At 40.3% G+C, this 22,466-nt stretch overlaps 1 protein-coding gene across 5 annotated transcripts in view; it reads left to right on the top strand.

Annotated features, from left to right (window-relative positions):
- The window catches only part of PYHIN1 (pyrin and HIN domain family member 1), a 39,403-nt gene that overhangs the window by 13,848 nt on the left and 3,089 nt on the right, over positions 1-22,466 (top strand). For 3 of the 5 annotated variants that reach the window (XM_050757869.1, XM_050757878.1, XM_050757888.1), the window contains one exon: positions 22,162-22,286. The exons of the other annotated variants lie outside the window; for them this stretch is intronic. In XM_050757869.1, coding sequence (XP_050613826.1) covers positions 22,162-22,281 — 120 coding nt within the window. In that variant the 3' untranslated portion in view covers positions 22,282-22,286. The remainder of the gene's footprint in view (positions 1-22,161; positions 22,287-22,466) is intronic. 5 annotated transcript variants of the gene reach the window in all.

Below are 22,466 nucleotides of genomic sequence, written 5' to 3' on the forward strand. Positions count from 1 at the left end.
TGCTGACCTCAAGAGGGCTAATATCTTGTGTTGCTCCACCTACTGAGAGGGGGAGGGGTAATGGCCAGACAAACAGAGATGAAGACAAAGAGTGCGTTATGACCCACATTCCAATTTCTTTCACAACTTCCCCCTTTGCTTATTGGTACTATTTCTGAATTTATTTTCAGCATTCCAAGTTGAAATAAATATTCCAAGTATATATTTGGAAACATGCTATTTCATTGTTGGGAATCCATTTCTCCCATCTCATCGCTGGCAAGAATTTCCTTAAATTTCAGATGCCAGCTTAAATATTTTCCTCTGGCAAGTCCTCAATGATACAAGATAGCAGAACTGATGAGTGCTTCTACCCTTTACTTTTACAGGGCCTCCTGTCAATGAGAGTAAATTACTAATTTCACAGAAGTGAAGAGAGAGGCTTATTATATAAGATGTTTTCCATACTTCTTGATCTGGGATTTCCCTTAATAGGGTCAGTGTAGCACATGATATATTTGTAGAACAGAAAAAAACTACAAGTCCCAGCATAGAACATGTAACAACGACAATAATTATATTTCTATGATTTGAGCACTTAATTAGGTGTTGGATCTTAAATGTTGTTCCTGATGTACATTATCTCATTCCTTCTTCATAACCATCAAGAGGATGCTGCTTTCTGTCCCAATTCACATAGAAGAAAATAGACATATGCAGACATAAATCTTCAAGTTCTCAAAGACAGTGTTAGAGTCAGGATTCATATCCAGACCTACTGAAATGTAAAACTTGAGCAATTTATGATTATATGTGGCTTTAAAGTTGAGATATACTAATGTCAGCAACTTATTTTAAAACTTTCAGAATTGACAGTGTCATGTAATGGGTTTGTTTGCATAGCCCAGGCTCTGCAGGGCTTCTCAAAAATAAGGTACCCAGAATGAACAAAGTCATACAGAAGCCACTCTCCAGAATTAGAGTCCTCTCATTCTTCTCTATAACAGAGTGCTTTTTATATAGTAGGTAACTGAATTCTAGAAGTGGTAGAACAATGGAAATTAATGTATTATTAATGAATGGTAAAAATCAGTGAAAACAGAGAAAATTATATGATTGAGGAGACCTATGTCCTTGCTTCTGGAAAAAAAATGCTTAAAAAATTACTTCAAACGCTCAAGTAGATTGTTAAGTATTTCTAAATATGATTGATAGCCCTGAGGATTCTGGTTAACTGATGCAGACTACAAAACAGCAGAATTCTGCATCTGGAATTGTGGATTTGAAAGAATCCTTCTAGCACAGTGATTAGATAGATAGATAGATAGATAGAGATAGATAGATAGATAGATACATAGATAGATACATAGATAGATAGAAACATAGAGCTGGATTTCCTACAATCTAAAGAACAGACAACAGGTGCCCATTTGTGTATTTCCTTGACTAGAAAGACTTAGTTAATAAACACCCATCAGACATTTTCAGAGCTAAGTTTGTAATTCTGGTTTCTGTATATGCAGAAGAGGAGATTTAGGGAAATTACACTTATATAGATATTCCAGAGAACATTCACAAAGAGAGGGTCCTGTTAAAACGGATAAAATATTTAGCATGTTGTGGCTCATATTGAAAATTATTAACCAGAAAAAAAAATCTATTTTCCTCCCAACAACTAAGGACACAACCACTCAAACTCCTGACCTCAATCTCCTAATTCAGCCCCAGAGCAGAGTCTGCAGTGAACTGCAGTGAAGAACTCATTTCCACATGGGTTCCAGCATCAGGTTTCTCAGTTACGCCCAAAAACCACATAATACAGTTTCTTACACAAGATACTATCTTGCATTTCCCATTCCTGTGCTTCACAACATCATAATTACTAGGGTGATTGGATCAGGACAGGCACCTCATTGATCCAGACTGAATACAATCTCTTTAATAAAATTTATCATTATTAGTGAAGTATATTCTTTGAGACCCTATTAGATTTTTGTCTTTTGGTGTTTACAAAATACATATTCATGAAATCATTCCTGACTCAAGAGAATTACTGTCTTTTGTTGGTCCAGGTGTAGAGAGAGATTGTGGGGATGTAGCCAGATAAAGGAAGATGAATACAGGAATGTGTTCATTATCTATATTCCAGTTACCTTTCATCCTTTCACTTTGTTTATGACCACACCTCAGGTTTTATTTTAAACTATCCATGGTCTTTTCCAAATCAGAAGCTTTGACATACATTGCTTCCTTTGCTGGGATCATTTTCTCCAGTCTCTTCTCTAACCCACCTCTCCACAGGTGCCAGCTTAAATCCCTTCCTAGGACAAGTCCTCACTGGTACCTGTGGGGGTTTGTCCCACAGACCTTGACCCAACAACAGATGAATAATGTATACTGACACAGATATTCTGCCTGTCAGTTTGGCTAAGGGTCCAGGCCCATCACAGACACCAAGGAAGGTGCTATAAAGAGTAGTAGCCACAGCCTCCACTCTGCAGGCATTTATTTAGCACAGATTTAATTGACAAAGGCTCTGAGTCAATACACCTGTAGGTAATTAATCCGATCGCCGACCCCCAAGTAGAGAGCAATTATGCACCCACGATTGATCAAAGGTTGATCTTACGATCACATGAGTAAACACGCTATTTAGATAAACTACCTTCCTTTGAAACCACTTTAAGCTATTTACTTAAGGTAAGAATTAAGCTGCTCTCAGCCATAGCCTTATCTTGAGACTTTTACAAAACCTTCCAGCCTTCCAAGAAGATTTGTGTCTATGTCCTATAACTTCATCTTAAAATATTTCTGCCAGCCTAACTGAACTCCCACATGTCCCCCTTTTCTGTTTTCTGCATCAGGCTCTCTGGACTGAAGCATACAGATATGTGCAGCAACAAGTCTGTTGGGCAGGGCGGTCATTGCTCTTATTCTGGCTTTGCATCCCAGAATTAGCAAATAACATAAGACAACCATGAGTATAATTAGCAGCATTCTTTTCCAGTCAGAGTGACCCCCAGGAGCAGGACTCTAACCAGGAGAGATGATCTTGCACACCCTTCCATATGGCTGTTTGTTGGGTGTGTGGATCTATAGGGTGAAAGGATTCCAAAATTTTAGTTTTAGGTTGCTTTATGTCTTAAATTTTATGCTTTAAAATTTTATTCTAAAATTTCAGTTTTAAGTTGCTAAATTGTCATGAAAGTTTTCCCAGAGATGTTGTTTCATCTCATCCCAACCATGTACTGATTGATTCTGTGGTAGAGAAATGATACAGATGTGTTTATGCCCCCCAGTGGCAGTTTCATTGCTGTCGGAATGCCAGTGCATCTTGTTGCTCCCCCACATATTCTAAGGCAGCCTTGAGGGCTTGCAGTAGTGCAAGAATCTTTTGATTTATACCTTGCTGTAAGAGAAGTTTACTAGACACATTTCTGGCCATATTACCTACAAAAGCAGCTGTTTGTACTGATTCAGTAATAGATGCAACAGCCACACTAGCAGTTGCCAGGATGACTATGGCTGAGACCATAAAGGCTATAAGTGTGCCTATGAATCTTTTAAGTCTGACCTGGGACAGGGGACATTCTTAGGTGGCAAGGACAGAAGAACCTTGCCAATCACGTGTCAAATTGACTGGTAGGAAAGCCTCAGATTGTCTCCTTAATATCATAACACTAGCAATATTTAAGTTAGATATATTGTAATTAGTGACACATGAGGCAAACCAAACCTGTCCCTGCACCCGGATCACAAACGCGGAGTTTTGGGGTATAATGGAAATATCAGTTCCCATAAGGAAAACATATGGATGGGGAGTGCAAATTAGGCACTGATCAGTGTGATTACAAGTGAAGCCTATAGTAAAATTGTTACTGGAATTACGATATGTCCCATGCCAGGTGTCAAAGGAGGTGCTAAGATGTCCCAGGTACCATAAAGTGTCATGGGGTGGAAAGGACTTTACTTGGGGTCTGGGATAACCCATCTCCCCATCAGCTCAAATCATAGGGGAACGGGATGAGGTTACAAAATGGTGATTGATGCCATGATGGATGAGGACATCAGTAAGACTGCCCTGCAAATAGCTGTGTGGGCTCCAGTCTAAGATGTTATAATAGCCTAGTTGGAGGCTATGGGCTTGTTCCCCATGACAGACCTCCCAGCTAAAGTGGAATTCATTACTTTCCCAGCTTTGTTCTTTAGCACAGGAAGGAATGTTTGGGAAAGCGGCATTAATTGCATTACCCAATTTGAGACTACCTGCAGCTAAGACTGTTAAGGCATTTCTTTTGCCATGATGTAGCCACAATTGGGTTTGGGCAGGTACACATTAAGGGTTAGAACCTTTATAACTTACTCACAGTGGAAGGATAGTGGAGTGATACGTAGTGTTATCTGGCACCTTAGTCCAATGTGTGCCATTTTTGAGAGACCCCACTGGGTGTAAATCTAACCCTCCTAGCCAAGCAATCACATTATTAAAGGCTGAGAAGGGAGTGTCTGCCCAGGTGACAGGGCGAAAGAAAGGCAGATCTAAGATATGAGCCCAGTAGAGTTTAGCAGGTACAGGTTGCAGACAAAGTGAGAGCATAAAAAAGGAACCATACCCTATGTGAGTTGCAATGTACAACAGAAAGCATAGCAAGAAGCAAATTATCTGAACTGAATGGTGTCTGTGTCCAGAGCAGGATTCGTTCAGCCTCCTGAGTTGTCCTCTTCAGCATCCCCCAGGTAACGTCTGAGGCTTGTGTTGTCTGAGGAAGCCACATTGTCCAGGGCTGCGGGTCCTGTAGGGTTAGTTCCTTCATTTCTGGTACCAGGTTGGGTCCTAGCCATGCCATGATATGGTTTGATGTGTCATGCTGGAATCCAAGGAGGACCTGAGGGTGTGTGGACACAAGCATACCCTCTTCCCCATGTTAATAATTCACTTGGACCACACCATACATTACTGTTCACATCTTTCCATAAAACTGAAGGTTTTAGCAAAGTGCTTTTCTACAGCTTGTGCCAATAGTGTGGCAGGGTATTTACCCATACTCCCCCTTTTTTGTTTCTTGAATATATTTTTAAGTGTGGAGTCGGCATGTTCTACTATGGTTTGTCCTTGGGGGTTATATGGGATGCCTGTGGAATGTTAGATATTCTACGTGTGACAAAATTGTTGAAATTGTGAGCTGGCATAAGCTGGACCATTATCAGTTTTAATTTTTGTGGGCCGTCCCATAAATGCAAAAGTTAATGACATATCCAGTGGATTTTCCAGGAAGAACATGTGCACTAATTAGATGAGTGTTAGTATCAACAGATACATGCACATATTTTAGTTTTCCAAATTCAGGGATATGTGTAATGTCTGTTTGCCATAACTGATTAGGTTCTAGTCCTCTAGGGTTAACACCTGTTGAAGGATGGTATGTGCCTGTGAGCTGGCAATCTGGGAATTGTAGGATAATCTGTTTAGCCAGTCTCTGGGTAAATTGAAATTGCTTAGATAAGTTTCTCCAATTTTGGTGGAAAAACTGATGCGATTAGGTGGCTTGGTCAAGCAGTGATGTCATAACCTGAAGGTCTGCTTGATCATGGCCATAAGCCAATGGGCTAGGCAGTGAGTTGTGGGCTCAAATGTACGTAATAAAAATAAGATGTGTACATTGATCTAGCAATTGCTGAAGTCAGAGAAAAAAAGCACATAGGGCAGGCTCCAGAGTGGACTTAATTAGGGCTGTCTGAAGGTTCTGCAATAAATAGAGTAAGCAGAATCGCTAACGATATTGACGGGCTGAGTGGAAAAAGTTTCCAAGGCCAATATCAGAGCCCCAATCTCAGCTCTCTGAGTGCTGGTAAACCGAGTTTGAGTGATTGAATTATGTGGTCTCCACCAGACTGGCGCTTTTCCATGTTTACGCAAACCATCAGTAAACAGTATTGAAGCACTAGGTATGGGGGAGTGAACTACTTTTGTAGGTAAAACATTTACTAGACATTTTGGGAATGATGAAAAATGGGTGCATCCCAAGGGCTGTTGGTAGAATATCATCCATAAAATGAATAACCTTGCAATCAGGAAATTTTTCTTTCGACTGGGGAGCAGTTTGCTTTTAATTGCTCCTTAATTAACTCATGGGCCTCTTGTAATTTCTCTCCCTTTAGAGGTTACTGTTTTACTTAAATTGGATTTGGAGAAAGTCACGTTAGGGGTAAGAGAGAGATAACAGTGGCCATTATTAGAAAGAGGTTTTTTAAATTTCTAAATTTTACTTAAATCTTAGCATAGAATTATAATCTGGGGTGTCGCTAGTATACAAGGAGCACATGACATTTTGCGGTGGTCCGCCTGCAGAGCTGGAGAGCTAAGCACGCGGGCCCCAGGGTGGTGGCTGCCTTGCGCTTGCCTAGGCGCCGCTGTTGCCTGTGTGGCTTTTCTTTTCTGTTTTCTGTGCCGCTCCCTCCCGCTGCTGCAGGGGGGCTGCTGCCTGCTGGGTGGACCTTCCCACATGTGCCACCTGCTCCTCCCCAGCAGGCTACCTCCTGCGGCTGGGCCTGGCTTCCTGTAGCGGCAGCTGCCCAGGCTGAGTTCCTGGGAGCATTGGCTGGCTCCGGATTTGTGAGCTTCCCCACTGCCGAGCCTTTCTTTCTACCTACTGCTTGCTTGGTGGCACAACTTTGGCCTCTAATGCTTTTTAAAATCTTTTTATAAGCGTTAAAAGAAATGGGTTTATGATTGCCTTGTTGATCTTGCATTACTCTGCAGGCGAAGGGCTCCCTTCTAATGCCGCTTGCTTAAGACAGGGTTCCATACCTGGAGCATATCCTGCCTTTTTTCCCATCTATTGGAGGAAGGGAGCTCAGGCAAAACCTCCGTTCCCGTTTGTTATTTTGGCCTGATGATACTGGGGCTGAGGAAAGAGGAAGTGGTAAGGCAGGTGACGGTTCCTCCTCCTTCCCCCTTTTAGGCTCTTCTGTTTGTAACTAACCAGAGCCCCTCTAACTAAAGCCCATAGCGTTAGGGCTGTTACTGGGACCCATTGCCCTTGTGCATAATGTTGTTTAGGTTTTCTCCCTACTTACTCCCAGAGCTCTACATCTAGCATGCCTTCTTTTAAGAACCATTGATTATGGGTTACAACCATTTGCATTAGGTCCCTTAATTGAGCCTGTGAAACTGAGGCTCTGCTAGCCTTAAGCAGCTGTTTCAATACTTTCATATACTGTTTCTGTTGAGCTGATAACTGTTGTCCCATGATGAAACCTAGCCTGAACAAGGCCCACCGGCGCTGAACTTGGAAATCCCAAGTGGACACTAATGACTTACTGACTCACTGACCGTGCAGTTCTTTTTCACCTTCGTTTTTGGGAGGTCCGTTGCACTGCCTTTGCAGTGTTCCTCACACGGGGTACCAGCTGCAGGGGTCCATCCTGCAGACCCTGACCCAACGACAGATGAATAATGTACACTGAGACAGATATTCTGCCTGTCACCTCAGCTAAGGGTCCAGGCCCCTCACAGACACCAAGGAAGGCGCTGTAAAGAGTAGCAGCTGCGGCCTCGACTGGCTGGCCCTGTGGGCATTTATTTAGCACAGATTTAATTGACAAAGGCTTTTGAGTCAACAAACCTGTGGGTAATTTGGTTGCCGAACCCGCCGCAGTAGAGAGTGATTATGCACCCGCAGTTGATCAGAAGTTGGCCTTAAGACCACATGAGTAAACAAGCTATTTAGATAAATTACTCTACCTTCCTTTGTACCCACTTTAAGCTATTTACTCAAGGTAAGAATTAGGCTGCTTTCAGCCATAACCCTATCTTGTGACTTTTACAAAACCTTCCAGCCTCCCAAGAAGATTTGTGTCTATGTCCTATAACTTCATCTTAAAATTTTTCCCACCAGCCTGACTGAACTCCCACAGATACCCACATTTCAGATTAGATGAGGTCCTCCCATTGTTGGTTCTCTCCGGTCCTTCATTTATGAGCTTTCCTAGCTCCCTTTACTTTTCATGATAGCCTTAGAACAACTAGAGTGAAGGAGTGATTTTCCCCCTTTGTATACCATAAGCTCAGATGGTAGGTAGAGTTTACCCCAGAGGAACAAAATACAAGAGGGAAAAGGTCAGTTCATGCTATGTGCATCAATTCTTATTCCAGATTACCTTTTCCTCTGACGTGATGGGGTAGTTACCTGCACTCAGGGTTCAGAAGCCTGTATTTATGGTGAATGGGCAGGAAACTTGGAGGAAAAGCAAAATAATTAAATCACTAGTTTTACAATCGTTTCTCACTCCAGCCCTAAGCCCAGCAACAGACACCTCCACCACCTTGTATACACTCTGGAAGACAGGCTTCCTATGTACAAGCTCTCTGTTTTGTTTCTGTCGTTATCATTGTAGTTCTTAGTTCTAACTCACTATATTGCCTCAGTAGTTTATTCAAGTATTATTTGAGCTAGCAGCCTGTGTCTTTCTGCCAACTTGGCACAAGTGGCTATGAATGGAGCCCTTGCTCAATCATTGCAGCCTCAGATCCATATTCTCTTGGCCACTTCAATGGCCACTTAAATGAACATCTCCAGACAACAATGCCTTTCTCACTTACATTGATTGAATGGGATTATGTAGGAATTTCTAAATCTTACCTGCCAAAATCTTAATCACAAACCTTGCTAAAGCTGTACAGATTATTCTGCTGTACGTGAACATCTCTAGAGCACAGGAATCCCAGGAGAATATTATGCCTTTGTGGCCTCAAATACCTAAACACATCATGCAGCCATTTATTCTTGGGTGTCCAACTACCACCTGTAAAAAAAAGAGTATCCAACTACTTACTTATGACTCACTAGGTGAGCAGGAAAGTCTCGTTCCACTCATCGTGGGTTTGCCAGAAGATTTTGTCTGATATAGTTTGTATATGGATTGGGATTTAAAACAAGAAGCAGCCTATTCTTATTGTTAATTTCTTACGTTATGTTAACCTAAAGCCAAAAACACAAATTGACATGAATCAGGACCAGGAATGGTAAAGAAAAGCATTACTCTGAGAACATTTTTTTAATAATTTAAAATACTAGTCAACCAGAGTATATATGTTCTCATCCAAATTCCACCATTGTGATGGACTGTTTTATTTGACTATTTTTGAGAAGATAATAACTCAAGATGTTTTTGTCAATAAGTGGTAGAAACGAATAAAGAAGTTTTTTTAATAAAATACTTTCTATACCAGTTTGATCTAGGGTTTCCATGAGAAAGGTAAACAGGGAGTACAAGACACAAGTGATCAGAGTAGACATCCAAATCCCTGTAGAATGAGTATAATACCAAACATAAATGATATTCTACTTTCTGAGTATTTACAGGGTACTGGTTTTAAAACCTGCATTCTATATGTATATGTATATTATCCATCCCTTTTTCATAACACAGTCATGAGAATGCTACTCTTAGCCTTATACATAAGAGAAAACTGAAATACATAGGATTTAAAAATATTCCCCAAGTTTACAAAGATAGTGAGTGTGCTAAATGTAAATTATATGTACTTTATGTATCTTTTCTTATTTGTTCTGCGTTACACTGCCTTGATGATGTCATTATTAGTCATCACATTTCGTATTTCTAAATACTGAGGAAATGAGAGGTTAAATCTTCATTTAAGATACTGCTTTTGAGGGACAAGATAACTAACTAGAAACAGCTAGTGTGCACCACTCTTGTAGAGAGAAGAGAGTAGCAAGTAAATGCTAGATCTTCAACTGGAACATCCAGGTGGACCATTGAGAACCACCAAGAAAACAGCTTTACCCATGGAGAATAGAGAAGAGTAAGACAAGACAATTGCTCACCTGGGAATGGCGTGAAGCCAGAGGAGGCTTCTCCACTGTAGGGAGATGGTGGGTGAGTGAGAGTCTCTGTGGACCCATACCTTTGCCACCCTGGGCTCAGGAGGTATTCCCATGAGACTACCCCACTGGAGCCTTCAGACTGAGGGGGGAGCTAAGTGGAGCCTGGGCAGAGCCGCCACTCAGGCATACAGGGAACACTTGGAGCCTTGGATCCAAGTATCCTGGAATTAGCGGCTGCAGCTCTGGCAATAGGGGAGGTCAGGCTGCGCCACAGGCCTTCAGGAAAGGAGCTAAATCCAGGGGACTAAGCAGCACTGGACTGCAAGCCTCGCCTCCACTGCAGCTCACAGGATAAAGTCCACTAGCGTCGTACTCCAGGCACCCCCCTGCCTGGGCTCCTGGGCCGGTAGCAGATCTGCACTTCCCTGGCATGGAGCCCCCAGAGGGAGAGGCAGCCCGCCACTTTTGCTGTTTCACAGCCATTGTCATGGCTGCCTTCAGGCCCTGGAGCGTGTGTGGTGATTAGGGACTGGCCGGATCCCCAGCCCAGCACAGATGCCTCATGAAAGAGTGGCCAGACTGTTTTATACATGGATTCCGGATGCCAGTTCTCCTCACTGGGCAGGACCTCCTGACTTCAGACTCCAGCTACTCCCTGCCTGGGCTATGGTGACTATAGCATCTCTATACTTCCCTGGGATGGAACTCCTAGCGGGAAAGTTAGGCTGACATTTTTCCTGTCTTGCAGCCCTCACATCAATTGCCTTCAGGTTCTGAAGGAAGGGCAGTGATTGGTGATGGGTGGATCCCCAGCACATTGGAGCCACCCCACGGAGAAGTGGCTGGAGTGTTGTAAACATAGGTCCCTGTTCACATTTCTCCTCACTGGGTGGGGCCCTCAGGCCTAGGGCTCGAACACAACTACCCTGCCCCCTCCTGAACACTTCAGTGGAAAGCAGCTTTGCATTTGTCTCAGGAGAAAATCTCAGAGACTACCCACAACTCCTCCACCATTGCAGCTGCAGTGGCACTGCCCTAACTGCGCTTGGGCCATGAAAGAAACAAAGGATCTGGTCACTATGCTGGCACCTCCAGCGCACAACAGCGAGCACTGGAGAGGAGTCCAGTCTCTCTTCCCTATGAGCTCCCAGCCCCACTCTTCACCAGACAGGGCTCCTGGCTTTGAACTACAGACAGCTGCCTCACCCATGGCTAAGCATAATGTCTGCTAGTGACTCTGTGTTTCCCTGGGGGGTCCCAGAGGCAACTGACTGCCCCACTGCAATGGCCAAAGCAGTGGTTCTGCCCCGATCCCCTTAGTCCAAGGAAGAAACAAAGACCCCGAGAGTTTCACCTGCGCTTCTAGCGTACTACAGTCACCATACAGGCAGTGAGGCACAGTCTCTTCTCCCTATGAATCCTCAGTGCCCGACTCTTCAATGAGCTGAGCCCCTAGTTGTGGCCAGCAATGTAACTGCCCATTTCCTAGCTGAGCATTCCCTGTAGCAGTGGCTCTGCATTTCTCTGAGGTGCAGCTCCCAGAGGCAACCAAAAGGCCCTCTGCCACTGCTGCTGCAGTGGTACTGCCCTGCTGCCTTCAGACTGAGGAGGAGCTGCAGTTGCCCTTAGGAGAAGAACTCAGTCTATCTCTCTTGTGATCCACCCGTAGCCCTGCTCTTCACCAAACAAGGACCCTCTGGCTTGGACCCCCAGCACAGCTGCCCCATCTTAGGCCAATTGCACTGGCTGATAGCAGCTCCTCATTTCCCTGGGGTGGACCACCAAGAGGCAAGTGAAAGGCCCTCTACCATACCACTGCTAAGGTTTCTTCTGCTGCAGCCTCCAAGCTGGGGAGGGAACATAAAGTCTGAGCTCACCCCAGAGCTGCAGTGTGCCAAACCAAGATCTGCAGCCAGTACTCAAGTGGGAAAGGAGCCCACACTTTCAGAGCACAGAGAGGGAGCATGCCTTGCCTATGGCAGAGCAAGAGTCTACCTACTGACCAGTACACTTAAATGCCACCTACTGGATCACAGCCCAAAACTTCAACACTAAAAATATTTTGCTAATATAGACCCCTGTGTAACCATGGACAAGAATTTAGCTAGAAATTAAAATCCTGCACAAAGCCTCAGCTCTCTAAAAACATCCAGGAAAGAAGGTTTCTAACTACTCAAAAGAAAGAAACAGTGCAAGAACTCTGGCAATTCAGAAAGCCAGAGTGTCTTGTTTCCTCCAAATGATTGCACTAGTTCCCCAGCAAAGGTTCTTAGCCAGGCTGAAATGGCTGAAATGACAGAAATAGAATTCAGATTATGGGTAGGAATTAAGATAATTGACATTCAAGAGAAAGTTAAAACTCAGCCCAAGAAATCTAAGGGTTTCAATAAAATGATACAGGAGCTGATAGAAAAAAATGGCCATCATAAAAAAGAACTAAATTGATCTGATAAAGCTGAAAAATACACTACAAGAATTTCATAATGCAATTGCATGTATTAACACCAGAATGAAATAACCTAAGGAAAAAACCTCAGAGTTCAAAGACTGGCTTTCTGAAATAACTCAATCAGAAACAAAATAAAGAAAAAAGGAACTAAAAAGAATGAAAAAAACCTCTGAGAAATATGGGATTATGTGAAGAGACAAAGTCTAGAACTCATTGGTGTCCCTGAAAGAGACAAGGAGAAAGCAAACACCTTTAAAACACATTTCAGGATATCAACCATGAAAACTTCCCCAACCTTGTTAGAGAGGCAAACTTTCAAATTCAGAGTACATAGAGAACTCCTGTGAGATACTACACAAAAAGACCATCCCCAAGACACATAATCATAAGCTTCTCCAAGGTTGAAATGAATTTTAAAATGTTAAAGACAGCTAGAAAGAAAGGGCAGGTCATCTACAAAACGAACCCTATCGGGCTAACAGCAGAACTTTCAACAGGAGCCTGACAAGCCAGAAGAGCTTTGGGCCTATATCCAGCATTCTTAAAAAAAATAATTTTCAGTCAATAATTTCATATACAGTCAAACAAATCTTCATAAATGAAAAAAGAAATGAGGTCCCTTTTAGACAAACAGATGCTGAGGGAATTTGTTACCACCAGACCTGCCTTATAAGAGATACTGGAAATTATGGAAAGGAAAGAACATTACCAGACACTACAAAAACACAATTAAGTACACAGAATAGTGACACTATAAAGCAACCACACAAACAAGTCTGCATAATAATCGGCTAACAACACAATGACAGTATCAAATCTGCAGATGTCAATATTAACCTTTAATGTAAACAGACTACACACTCCACTTAAAAGGCACAGAGTGGCAAGCTGGATAAAGAAGCAAGACCCAATGGTATACTGTCTTCAAGAGACCTATCTCACACGCAATGACACCCATTAGCTCAAAATAAAGAGACAAAGAAAAATCTACCAAACAAACAGAAAGCAGAAATAAAAAACAGAGGGTGCCATCCTAATTTCAGACAAAACAGACTTTAAACCAACAAAGAGTTAAAAAGACAAAGAAGGGCATTTCATAATGGTAAAGGCTTTGATTTAACAAGAAGACCTAAATATCTTGAATATATACACACACAACACAGGTGCACCTACACTCATAAAACAAGTTCTCAGAGACCCACAAAGAGACTTAGATTCACATACAATAATAGCGGGAGACTTCAACACCACACTGGCAGTATTAGATTGATCATTGAGGCAAAAGAAATAGCAAAGATATTCAGGACCTGCACTCAATACTTGACCAGATGGACCTAATGAACATTTACAGAACTCTCCACCTAAAACCACGGAACACACATTCTTCTTATTGCCACATAGCACACACTCTAAAATTGACCACACGATCAGATATAAAACAATCCTCAGCAAATTCAAGAAAACAGAATCATACTAGCCACCTTCTCAGAACATAGTGCAATAAAAGTATAAATCTATAGTAAGAAAATGGCTCCAACCATACAGTTACATGGAAATTAAACAATCTTCTCCTGAATGACTTTTGGGTGAATAATGAAGGCAGAAATAAAGAAATTCTTTGAAACTAATGAGAACAAAGATAAAATACATCAGAATCTCTGGGACATTGCTAAGTCAGTCTTAAGAGAGAGGTTTGTAGCACTAAGCACTCACATCAAAAAATTTAAAAGATCTCACATTAACAACCTAACATCACAACTAGAACTAGAAAAACAAGAACAATCAATCCACAAGTTAGCAGGACACAAGAAATAACCAATATCAGAGCTAAACTAAAAGAAATTGAGATGTAAAAAAAAAAACAGACAAAAGGTCAACAAAGCCAGGAGTTCACCTATTGAAAAAATTAATAAGAGAGATTGCTAGATAGACTAAAAAAAGAGACAAGATCTAAATAAACACAATTAGAAATGACAAAGGGAAATTACCACTGACCCCACAGAAATACAACAATCCTTCAGAGACTACTATAATCAACTCTATGCACACAAGCTATAAAACCTAGAAGAAGTGGATAAATTCCTAGAAACATACAACCTCTGAAGACTAACCCAGGAGGAAATTGAGTATCTAAATAGACCAATAACAAGTTCTGAAATTGAATCGGTAAGGAAAAGTCTACCAACTAAAAGTAGCCCATGACCAGATGGACTCACAGCCAAATGCTATCAGATGCATAAAGAAGGGTTGGTACCATTCCTACTGAAACTATTCCAAAATTTGAGGAGGAGGGACTCCTCTCCAATTCATTCTATGAGGTTAGCATCATCCTGATACCAAAAGGCAGAGACACAACAAAAAAAGAAAACTTCAGGTGGTTATTCTTGATGAACACAGATGCAAAAATCCTCAACAAAATACAAGTAAACAAAATCCAGCAGTACATCAAAAACCTAATTCAACACAGTCAAGTAGGCTTTATCTCTGGAATACAAGATTACATACACAAAGCAATAAATGTGATTCATCACATAAACAGAACTAAAATCAAATGCTACATAATCATCTCAATCGATGCAGAAACAGCTTCCAATAAAATGCAACATCCCTTCATGTTAAAAACGCTAAATACGCTAGACATTGAATGAACACACTTCAAAATAATAAGAACCATCTCCAGTAAACCCACAGCCAATATCATACCTTATGGACAAAAGCTAGAAGCACTCCCCTTGAAAACTGAAACAAGGAAAGGATGGCCTCTCTCACCATTGCTATTCAACAGAGTACTAGAAATCCTGGCCAGAGGAATCAGGCAAGATAAAGAAATAAAAGGCATCCAAGTAGGAAAAGAGAAAGTCAAAATATCCCTTTTTGCAGATGCCAAAATCCTATACTTAGAAAAACCCATAGTCTCTACAGAAAAGCTCTTTGATCTCATAAACAGCTTCAGCAAAGTTTCAGGATACAAAATCAATATACAAAAATCAGTACACATTCCTATAAACCAACAACATCCAAGCTGAGAGTCAAAACAGGAATGTAACTCCATTCACAATTGCCACAGAAATTGACAAAAAGATTTCTTGTATTCATCAAGGTTGGAAATCACCATACAACATTTTTTTCTAGAGCAGACTCTTTGTGGGATGAGAGGGTTTTCTTAGAATGTAGTATGTTTTGTATATTGTCTCTTATGTGACAGGCACTGTGTACATCACTTTGGATCCATTTTTCTCATAATCTTCAAATCAAAATAGTGAGGCAATCATTTCATTTTTTAGATGAGGAAACTGAAGTTTGGAGAGGTTAGGCAATCACAGAGAGGCTAACCAAGGAGGTAGTTATTGTAGTAATTCCTATCTACAATAAGAATTACAAAACACTGCTCAAAGAAATGAGGGAACACAAACAAATAGAAAAAGTTCCATGCTCGTGGATAGGAAAAATCAATATTATTAAAAACGGCCATATTTCTCAAAGCAATGTACAGATTCAATGCTATTCCTATCAAACCACCAATGACATTCTTCACAGAATTAGAAAACACTATTTTAAAATTTATATAAAACCAAAAATGAACTTGAATAGTCAAAGCATTCCTAAGCAAAAAGAACAATGCTGGAGGTATCACTTTGCCCAACTTCAAACTATACTACAAGGTTACAGTAACCAAAACAGCATAGTACTGGTACAAAAACAGACACATCGACCAATGGAACAGAATAGAGAGCTCAGAAATAAGGCCACCCAACTACAATCACTGGATCTTTGACAAAGTTGACAATAACAAGCAATGGGGTAAGGACGCTTTTTTCAATAAATGGTGCTGGGATAACTGGCTAGCCATATGCAGAAGATTAAAACTGGACCCCTTCCTTACACCATATAGAAAAGTCAACTCAAGATGAATTGAAGACTTCAGTGTAAAACCTAAAACTATAAAATCCCTGGAAGATGACCTAGAAAATACCATTCTGGATACAGGACCTGGCAAAGACTTCATTTTGAAGATGCCATAAACAATTAAAACATAGAGGAAAAAATGACAAATAGGACTTCATTAAACTAATGAGCTTCTGCACAGCAAAAGAAACTACCAACAAAGTAATCAAACAATCTACAGAATGAGAAAAAAAAATTGCAAACTCTGCACCCAACAAAGATCTGTTATCCAGAATCTATAAGCAATGTAAACAAATTTACAAGAAAAAAAAGGGCCACCCCATTCAAAAGTGGGTAAAGGACATGAACAAACATTTCTCAATAGAAAACATACACATGGCCAACAAACATATGAAAAAAAGTTCAACATCACTAATTATTAGAGAAATGCAAATCAAAACCACAATGAGATAACATCTCACACCAATCAGAGTGACTGTTATTGAAAAGTCAAAAAATAACAGATGCTGGTGAGCTTGCACAGAAAAGGGAACACTTATATACTGCCAGTGGGAGTGTTAATTAGTTCAGCCATTGTGGAAAGCAGTGTGACATTTCCTCAGAGAACTTAAAACAGAACTCCCATTTAACCCAGCAATTCTAGTACTGGGCATATACCCAAAGGAATATAAATTATTCTACCACAAAGACACATGCATGTATACGTTCGTTGCACCACTATTCACAATAGCAAAGACATGGAATCACCCTAAATGTCCACCGACGTTAGACTGGATAAAGAAAGTGTGGCACATGTACACAATGGAATACTACACAGCCACAAAAAACAAACAGATCATGTCCTTTGCACCAACATGAATGGAGTTGGATGCCATTATCCTAAACAACTTAATTCAAGAATAGAAAACCCAATGCCACATGTTGTTACTTATAAATGGAGCTAAACAATGAGAACACATGGACCCAAAGAGGAGAACAACAGACACTGGGGCCTACTTGAAGAAAGACGATGGGAAGAGGGAGAGGATTAAAAAACAAGTCTTAGTGGGTATCAGGCTTAATACTTGGGTGATGAAATAATCTGTCCACCAAACCCCTGTGACATGCAGTTTACCTATATAACAAACCTGCACATGTACCTCTGAACCTTACAGTCAATATTCAAATCCAGGCTTAATGAACTCTAAAACTTAAGTATTTCATGGTCATATATTGCTTCCAAAGTCAGAATGTAGATGTCAAAATTTCTGAAATATTTTTCTATATATTTAAAGTTAGACATTGTTATGGCTTGAGTTTGTTTCCATAATTCAGGTTCTGCAAGGCTTCTCTTGAGAAATTAGATAACTGTGACTCACTATCTCATTTTTTGTCTTTAACTGCCATGTTAAGGCCTATGGATCAGATGCCTATATCTTCAGTGAATGGGCAGGCAACTTGAAGCTAAGGTAAAAGGAAAACTGAATCACTATCCTCCAATCTAGTATATTACCCATTACCAAACGGCAGTCAGACCAACCTTCTTTCTGCATCCCTAATACATGCGTACCAGTTGAAGACAGGACTCCTATGTAAGGAGTTCTCATTTTTTCATTTTGTTTTGTTACTGCTTTTGTTCTTACTGACTGGTCCATTCCAATAATTCATATTTCTCTGTACACTTTCTAAAATTGCTATTTGTGGATGGTGATATCAATCTAGCCTCTTTGCCATCTTACTTCAGGTGGTTAGATGAATCCCATTCCTAGTCATTATCAGCTCGGATCCATTTGTTCTCTGCTACAACATTTAAAGACAATCCGTTTTCTGACGCATAATGGCTTAGACATAATGGAGCGACAGTTTCTAAGTTATCTTGTCTAAATACATAATACAGCCATTTCTACATTCATAGGAATTATTCTGCTATACATAAAATCCCTTAGATACAATAATTTTAGAAAGAGGCACGTATCTCCATGGCCACCTACACCTAAATGCACCATGGACCTTTTCTGCTTTGGTGACCCACTCAAAGGTTGTCTCACCACTCAATCTATGATTCACCAGCTGAGCAGGAAAGACTTGCCCTTTTACTCGTTTTGTGTATGAAATAGGTTCATTATGCTTTGGGATCTAAACTCCGAAGACGACAGAAGCATGACCATCTGTCATGACTCATCTAAAGCATAGATAACAGAATGGCATGAGTCATGATCAGGGATAGTAGTAGGGAGAAATTACTATGAGGAAAATAATCAACAACTATTTAAATTAGTATCCAACCAAAGCTAAGATCTTAGGCATCCAAATTCTGCTACTGTAATGAAAATGTTTTTATTTGTATTTTATTTTGTATATTTAATTTTTAATGATTTAGGGGGTACAAGTGCAGCTGTGTTATATGGCTAAATAGCACAGTGATGAAGTTGGGACTTTTAGTGTATCCATCACCTGGATAGTGTATGTTGTACCCATTAGATAATCTCTCATCCCTCACCCTACTCCCACACTTCCATCTTTCTGAGTCTCCAGTGTCGATTATCACACCGCCTCTATGTCCAATATCACTTCTTGGCCTTTCCACTGAGATAACTGTAATATCTGATCTTATCAGTTTTGACTTATTTTGAAGAGATACTTGTTCAATCCACTTTTATCAATGAGATTAGACTACTAACTTTGGTAAAAGGGAATAGAGACTAGCTTATTTAATATTCTTCCCATACCTCCTCAGTGAGATTTTCTACAACTGGGTCAACATAAAGCATAAAATATCTGTGAATAGAGCAAACACACAAACCCTGCATATACTATAACAATGAAAATAATAATGATATTTCTTCTTATTGAGCATTTACTGGATTCTAAAGTAAAGCTATGTTTATTACAAAATTTATAGCATATATTCTTTGTTGTATATCCATGAAGATGCAACATATATCCCATTTCACATATGAGAATCATGAGGTTCAAAGCAGTTAGAAATCTCTCCGAAGTTAATAAAGATAATTAGTGTTAGATGCAAGATTCATATTCAACTTAGTCAATTAAAAAGTTTTTGTAGTTTAGGGAGTATGTTTCTTCCAGTGTGAGAGTAAATATTAAAATATCTGTAATGTATCAGTAAGCATTTCAAATAGTGTTGAATTTTACATTTGGTTTTATAATACAGACTCTTGAAGCTTCTAAAACAGGATGAGGTACACAAGATGACTAGGGTTTGTTGTCCTCACTAGGAAACCACCATAAGCAAACAGATCTTTCAGCACTTTTCTTCCATCTCCTTAAGGACAAAAGAAAAATGCTATGGAAATCTACAAGTAGAAATAAATGAGAGCGATTTGATATTGGAAGTAGAATGTCCTTAAGTGCTTCCCTTAGTGACATTAGAGAGAGTCACGTATGATTTTCTGGACACCCACTATCCTTACATTAACAAGGTATAATAAAAAGACAGTTACTGGGAATGCCCTAGTGAAATCTGGAATGGTTCTGATTACTGTTGGGAATCCTGAAGGATTTTGGATACCTGATGCACATCACTGGATAACCAGAACCCTGACTGGAACTGTGCTTTCAGAGAGTGCTGATAGCAAAATGAAGATCAGTATGCCCAAACAACTGACAGCTGAGTTTTCTGGGTCCTGAAGTGCAAATTACGGGAATCCTTTGCATATTTGCTTGATGAAAATGGCTTCCATCCATTTGGCTAACATTGTTCTGAAACTTCTACCCTTATAACCTAGAAGGTTGTTTAACAAAAATAACTCCAGCAGAGGTGCTTGACCAAGTTAGCCTAGACGAGTTTTCACCAGAAACAGAGCCAAGGCCCAATCACACACCTATAGAATTTCAGTCAATAAAATGAAGGATGAATGCCATTTGTGAATGTGCAGGTGAAGAGGTTAGGATATCTAAAGTTATGCTGTTTTCCAGAGAAAATGCAAGAGGGATGACAATGTAAAAAGAAGAAAAGAAAAAATAAATTTAAAAAAGCAAAACAGGCCGGGCACGGTGGCTCAAGCCTGTAATCCCAGCACTTTGGGAGGCCGAGACGGGCGGATCACGAGGTCAGGAGATCGAGATCATCCTGGCTAACACGGTGAAACCCCGTCTCTACTAAAAAATACAAAAAACTAGCCGGGCGAGGTGGCGGGCGCCTGTAGTCCCAGCTACTCGGGAGGCTGAGGCAGGAGAATGGCCTAAACCCGGGAGGCAGAGCTTGCAGTGAGCCGAGATCCTGCCACTGCACTCCAGCCTGGGCGACAGAGCGAGACTCCGTCTCAAAAAAAAAAAAAAAAAAAAAAAAAAAAAAAAGCAAAACAGATAGATGATGATATAGATATAGATGATATAGATAGATATAGATATAGAGGCAGATACATAATCAGGCTTCATCTCATAGTGAAACCATTAATCAGAAAAGTCAATCTTTTCCTCAGAACACAGATGCCAGAATCACCCGAACATATGACTCCAATAAGTTAATATCCTCTCAAAAGTGGATAGTCTGCATAGGTAAGCTTCAGGCGTCAGAGAACCTCCAACTCTGAACCATCCTCAGATGTCACAGAAAATGTCACAAACCCCACCTGGTAGTTCTTTAACCAAAGTACCAGCTTCTTGTTGCCATTCTTTGTGCCTCCCTTTGTTATAATTAAAGGGATAATCAGTATCTTGACAGAGCTTTTCAGTCAATATCTGACTAAATACAGTTTTTTATTTTACTGTATTTCTCATTCATCTATTAAGTATGTAATCAGAGATGCTACTAGATTCTCAGATTTTTATGATTTATAAGGGATACATTAATAAAATCATTCCTGACCTAAAGACATTATTGTGATTTATGGTCCAGATATAGAGAAAGAGTGGAGGAGAGTATACAAAGATGAAGAAATACAAGAATGTGTTCCTCTCTTACATTGTATTGTTCATTCACAGCTTTCCCCCTTTGCTTCAGAACCATAACTCACAGTTTATTTTCAACATTCTTACTCTTTCCTATATGCGTTGTTTCATATACGGTACCCCCTTTGTCTGGAATCTTTTTCTCCTATTCCTTCCCTGGCCCTTATATATTTCTGGGCCAGCCTAAAACTGTCCTCAAGCAAGACCTCCTGATAACCCCATCCAAACATAAGACAGATCATCTCTTTGTGTCCTTCACGTGTCCATTTATTTCCTTTATAATACTTGTCACCACAGTAATTAGAGTATATTTTCAACCCTGTAAGTAATTGAGATTACATATACCACCTGCTCAGGTAAGTAAAAACAAGGGTCCATGAATGAGTTTATATCTGTGTGTATCAAATCCTATTCCACACTACATTTTACTTACCAGTAAGTTGGACTGTGTAATCACCTGCCTCTGTGCCACAGCACCCTCTATCAGCAGTGAACAAGAAGTCAACTTACAGAAAGAAAAGGGGAGTATTAAGTCATTATTCTCTCATTTAGTTTTTCGCCCAGGCCCCAAGATCCACACTGACACAGCCTACAGCCTCAATGACTCCCCCACACCTATGAGTTGATGACAGACTTATTCTTTACAGGAGTTTGCTATATGTGATTGGATTTTTCTTTATTATTTTGTTATCGTTACCCAAAGTTCATATTTTCCTGAAGAGTGTCTACAGATTTTATCTGGTGGATCAGTAAGCAGGCAGTGTGTTTTTGTCATCTTGGCAGAAGTGGCCTCAAATAGACCCCATGCCTAATCATTGCCAGCTCAGATCCATTTTCTCTTAAACTATAATGCTAGTTTCTGTGTATGCTGAAATGTGGGTTAAGAAAACTAAATGTATGCCAGCATCCAGAGAGATTAGCAGAGAGAAGAAGCTATAAAAAGGGATTTTGACACACACACACACACACACACACACACACACACACACACACATCCAACTTATATAGGAAACTATTAAGCAGAAAAAACAGTTCTTTCTGTCATAAAGTGAAAGACTAAAGTACCCAAATTTATGACTCCAGAAGGATGAAGCCCGCCCAGGAGCACAGTCACCGCCTGCAAACTTTAGAATCATCTCACCAACTGCGGCCCCTCCTGTTTCTTCTGATACTTTCACCAACCGCCATCCAGCAGTTCCTTAAATAAGGTACCACCTTTCTATTTCCATTCCTGTACCTCTAAAATATAATTGTAGGGGTAATCAGAGTCTTCAGAGGGATTCTCATTTAAACTCTGACTATATATTATTTCATTATTTTACTACATTTCTCATTCATTTATCAGTATATAATTGGACATGCCACTGGATTCTAAGTCTTTCAATATT

This window comes from Macaca thibetana, chromosome 1, assembly GCF_024542745.1.
Source record: "Macaca thibetana thibetana isolate TM-01 chromosome 1, ASM2454274v1, whole genome shotgun sequence".
In the NCBI taxonomy this organism is placed as follows: domain Eukaryota; kingdom Metazoa; phylum Chordata; class Mammalia; order Primates; family Cercopithecidae; genus Macaca; species Macaca thibetana.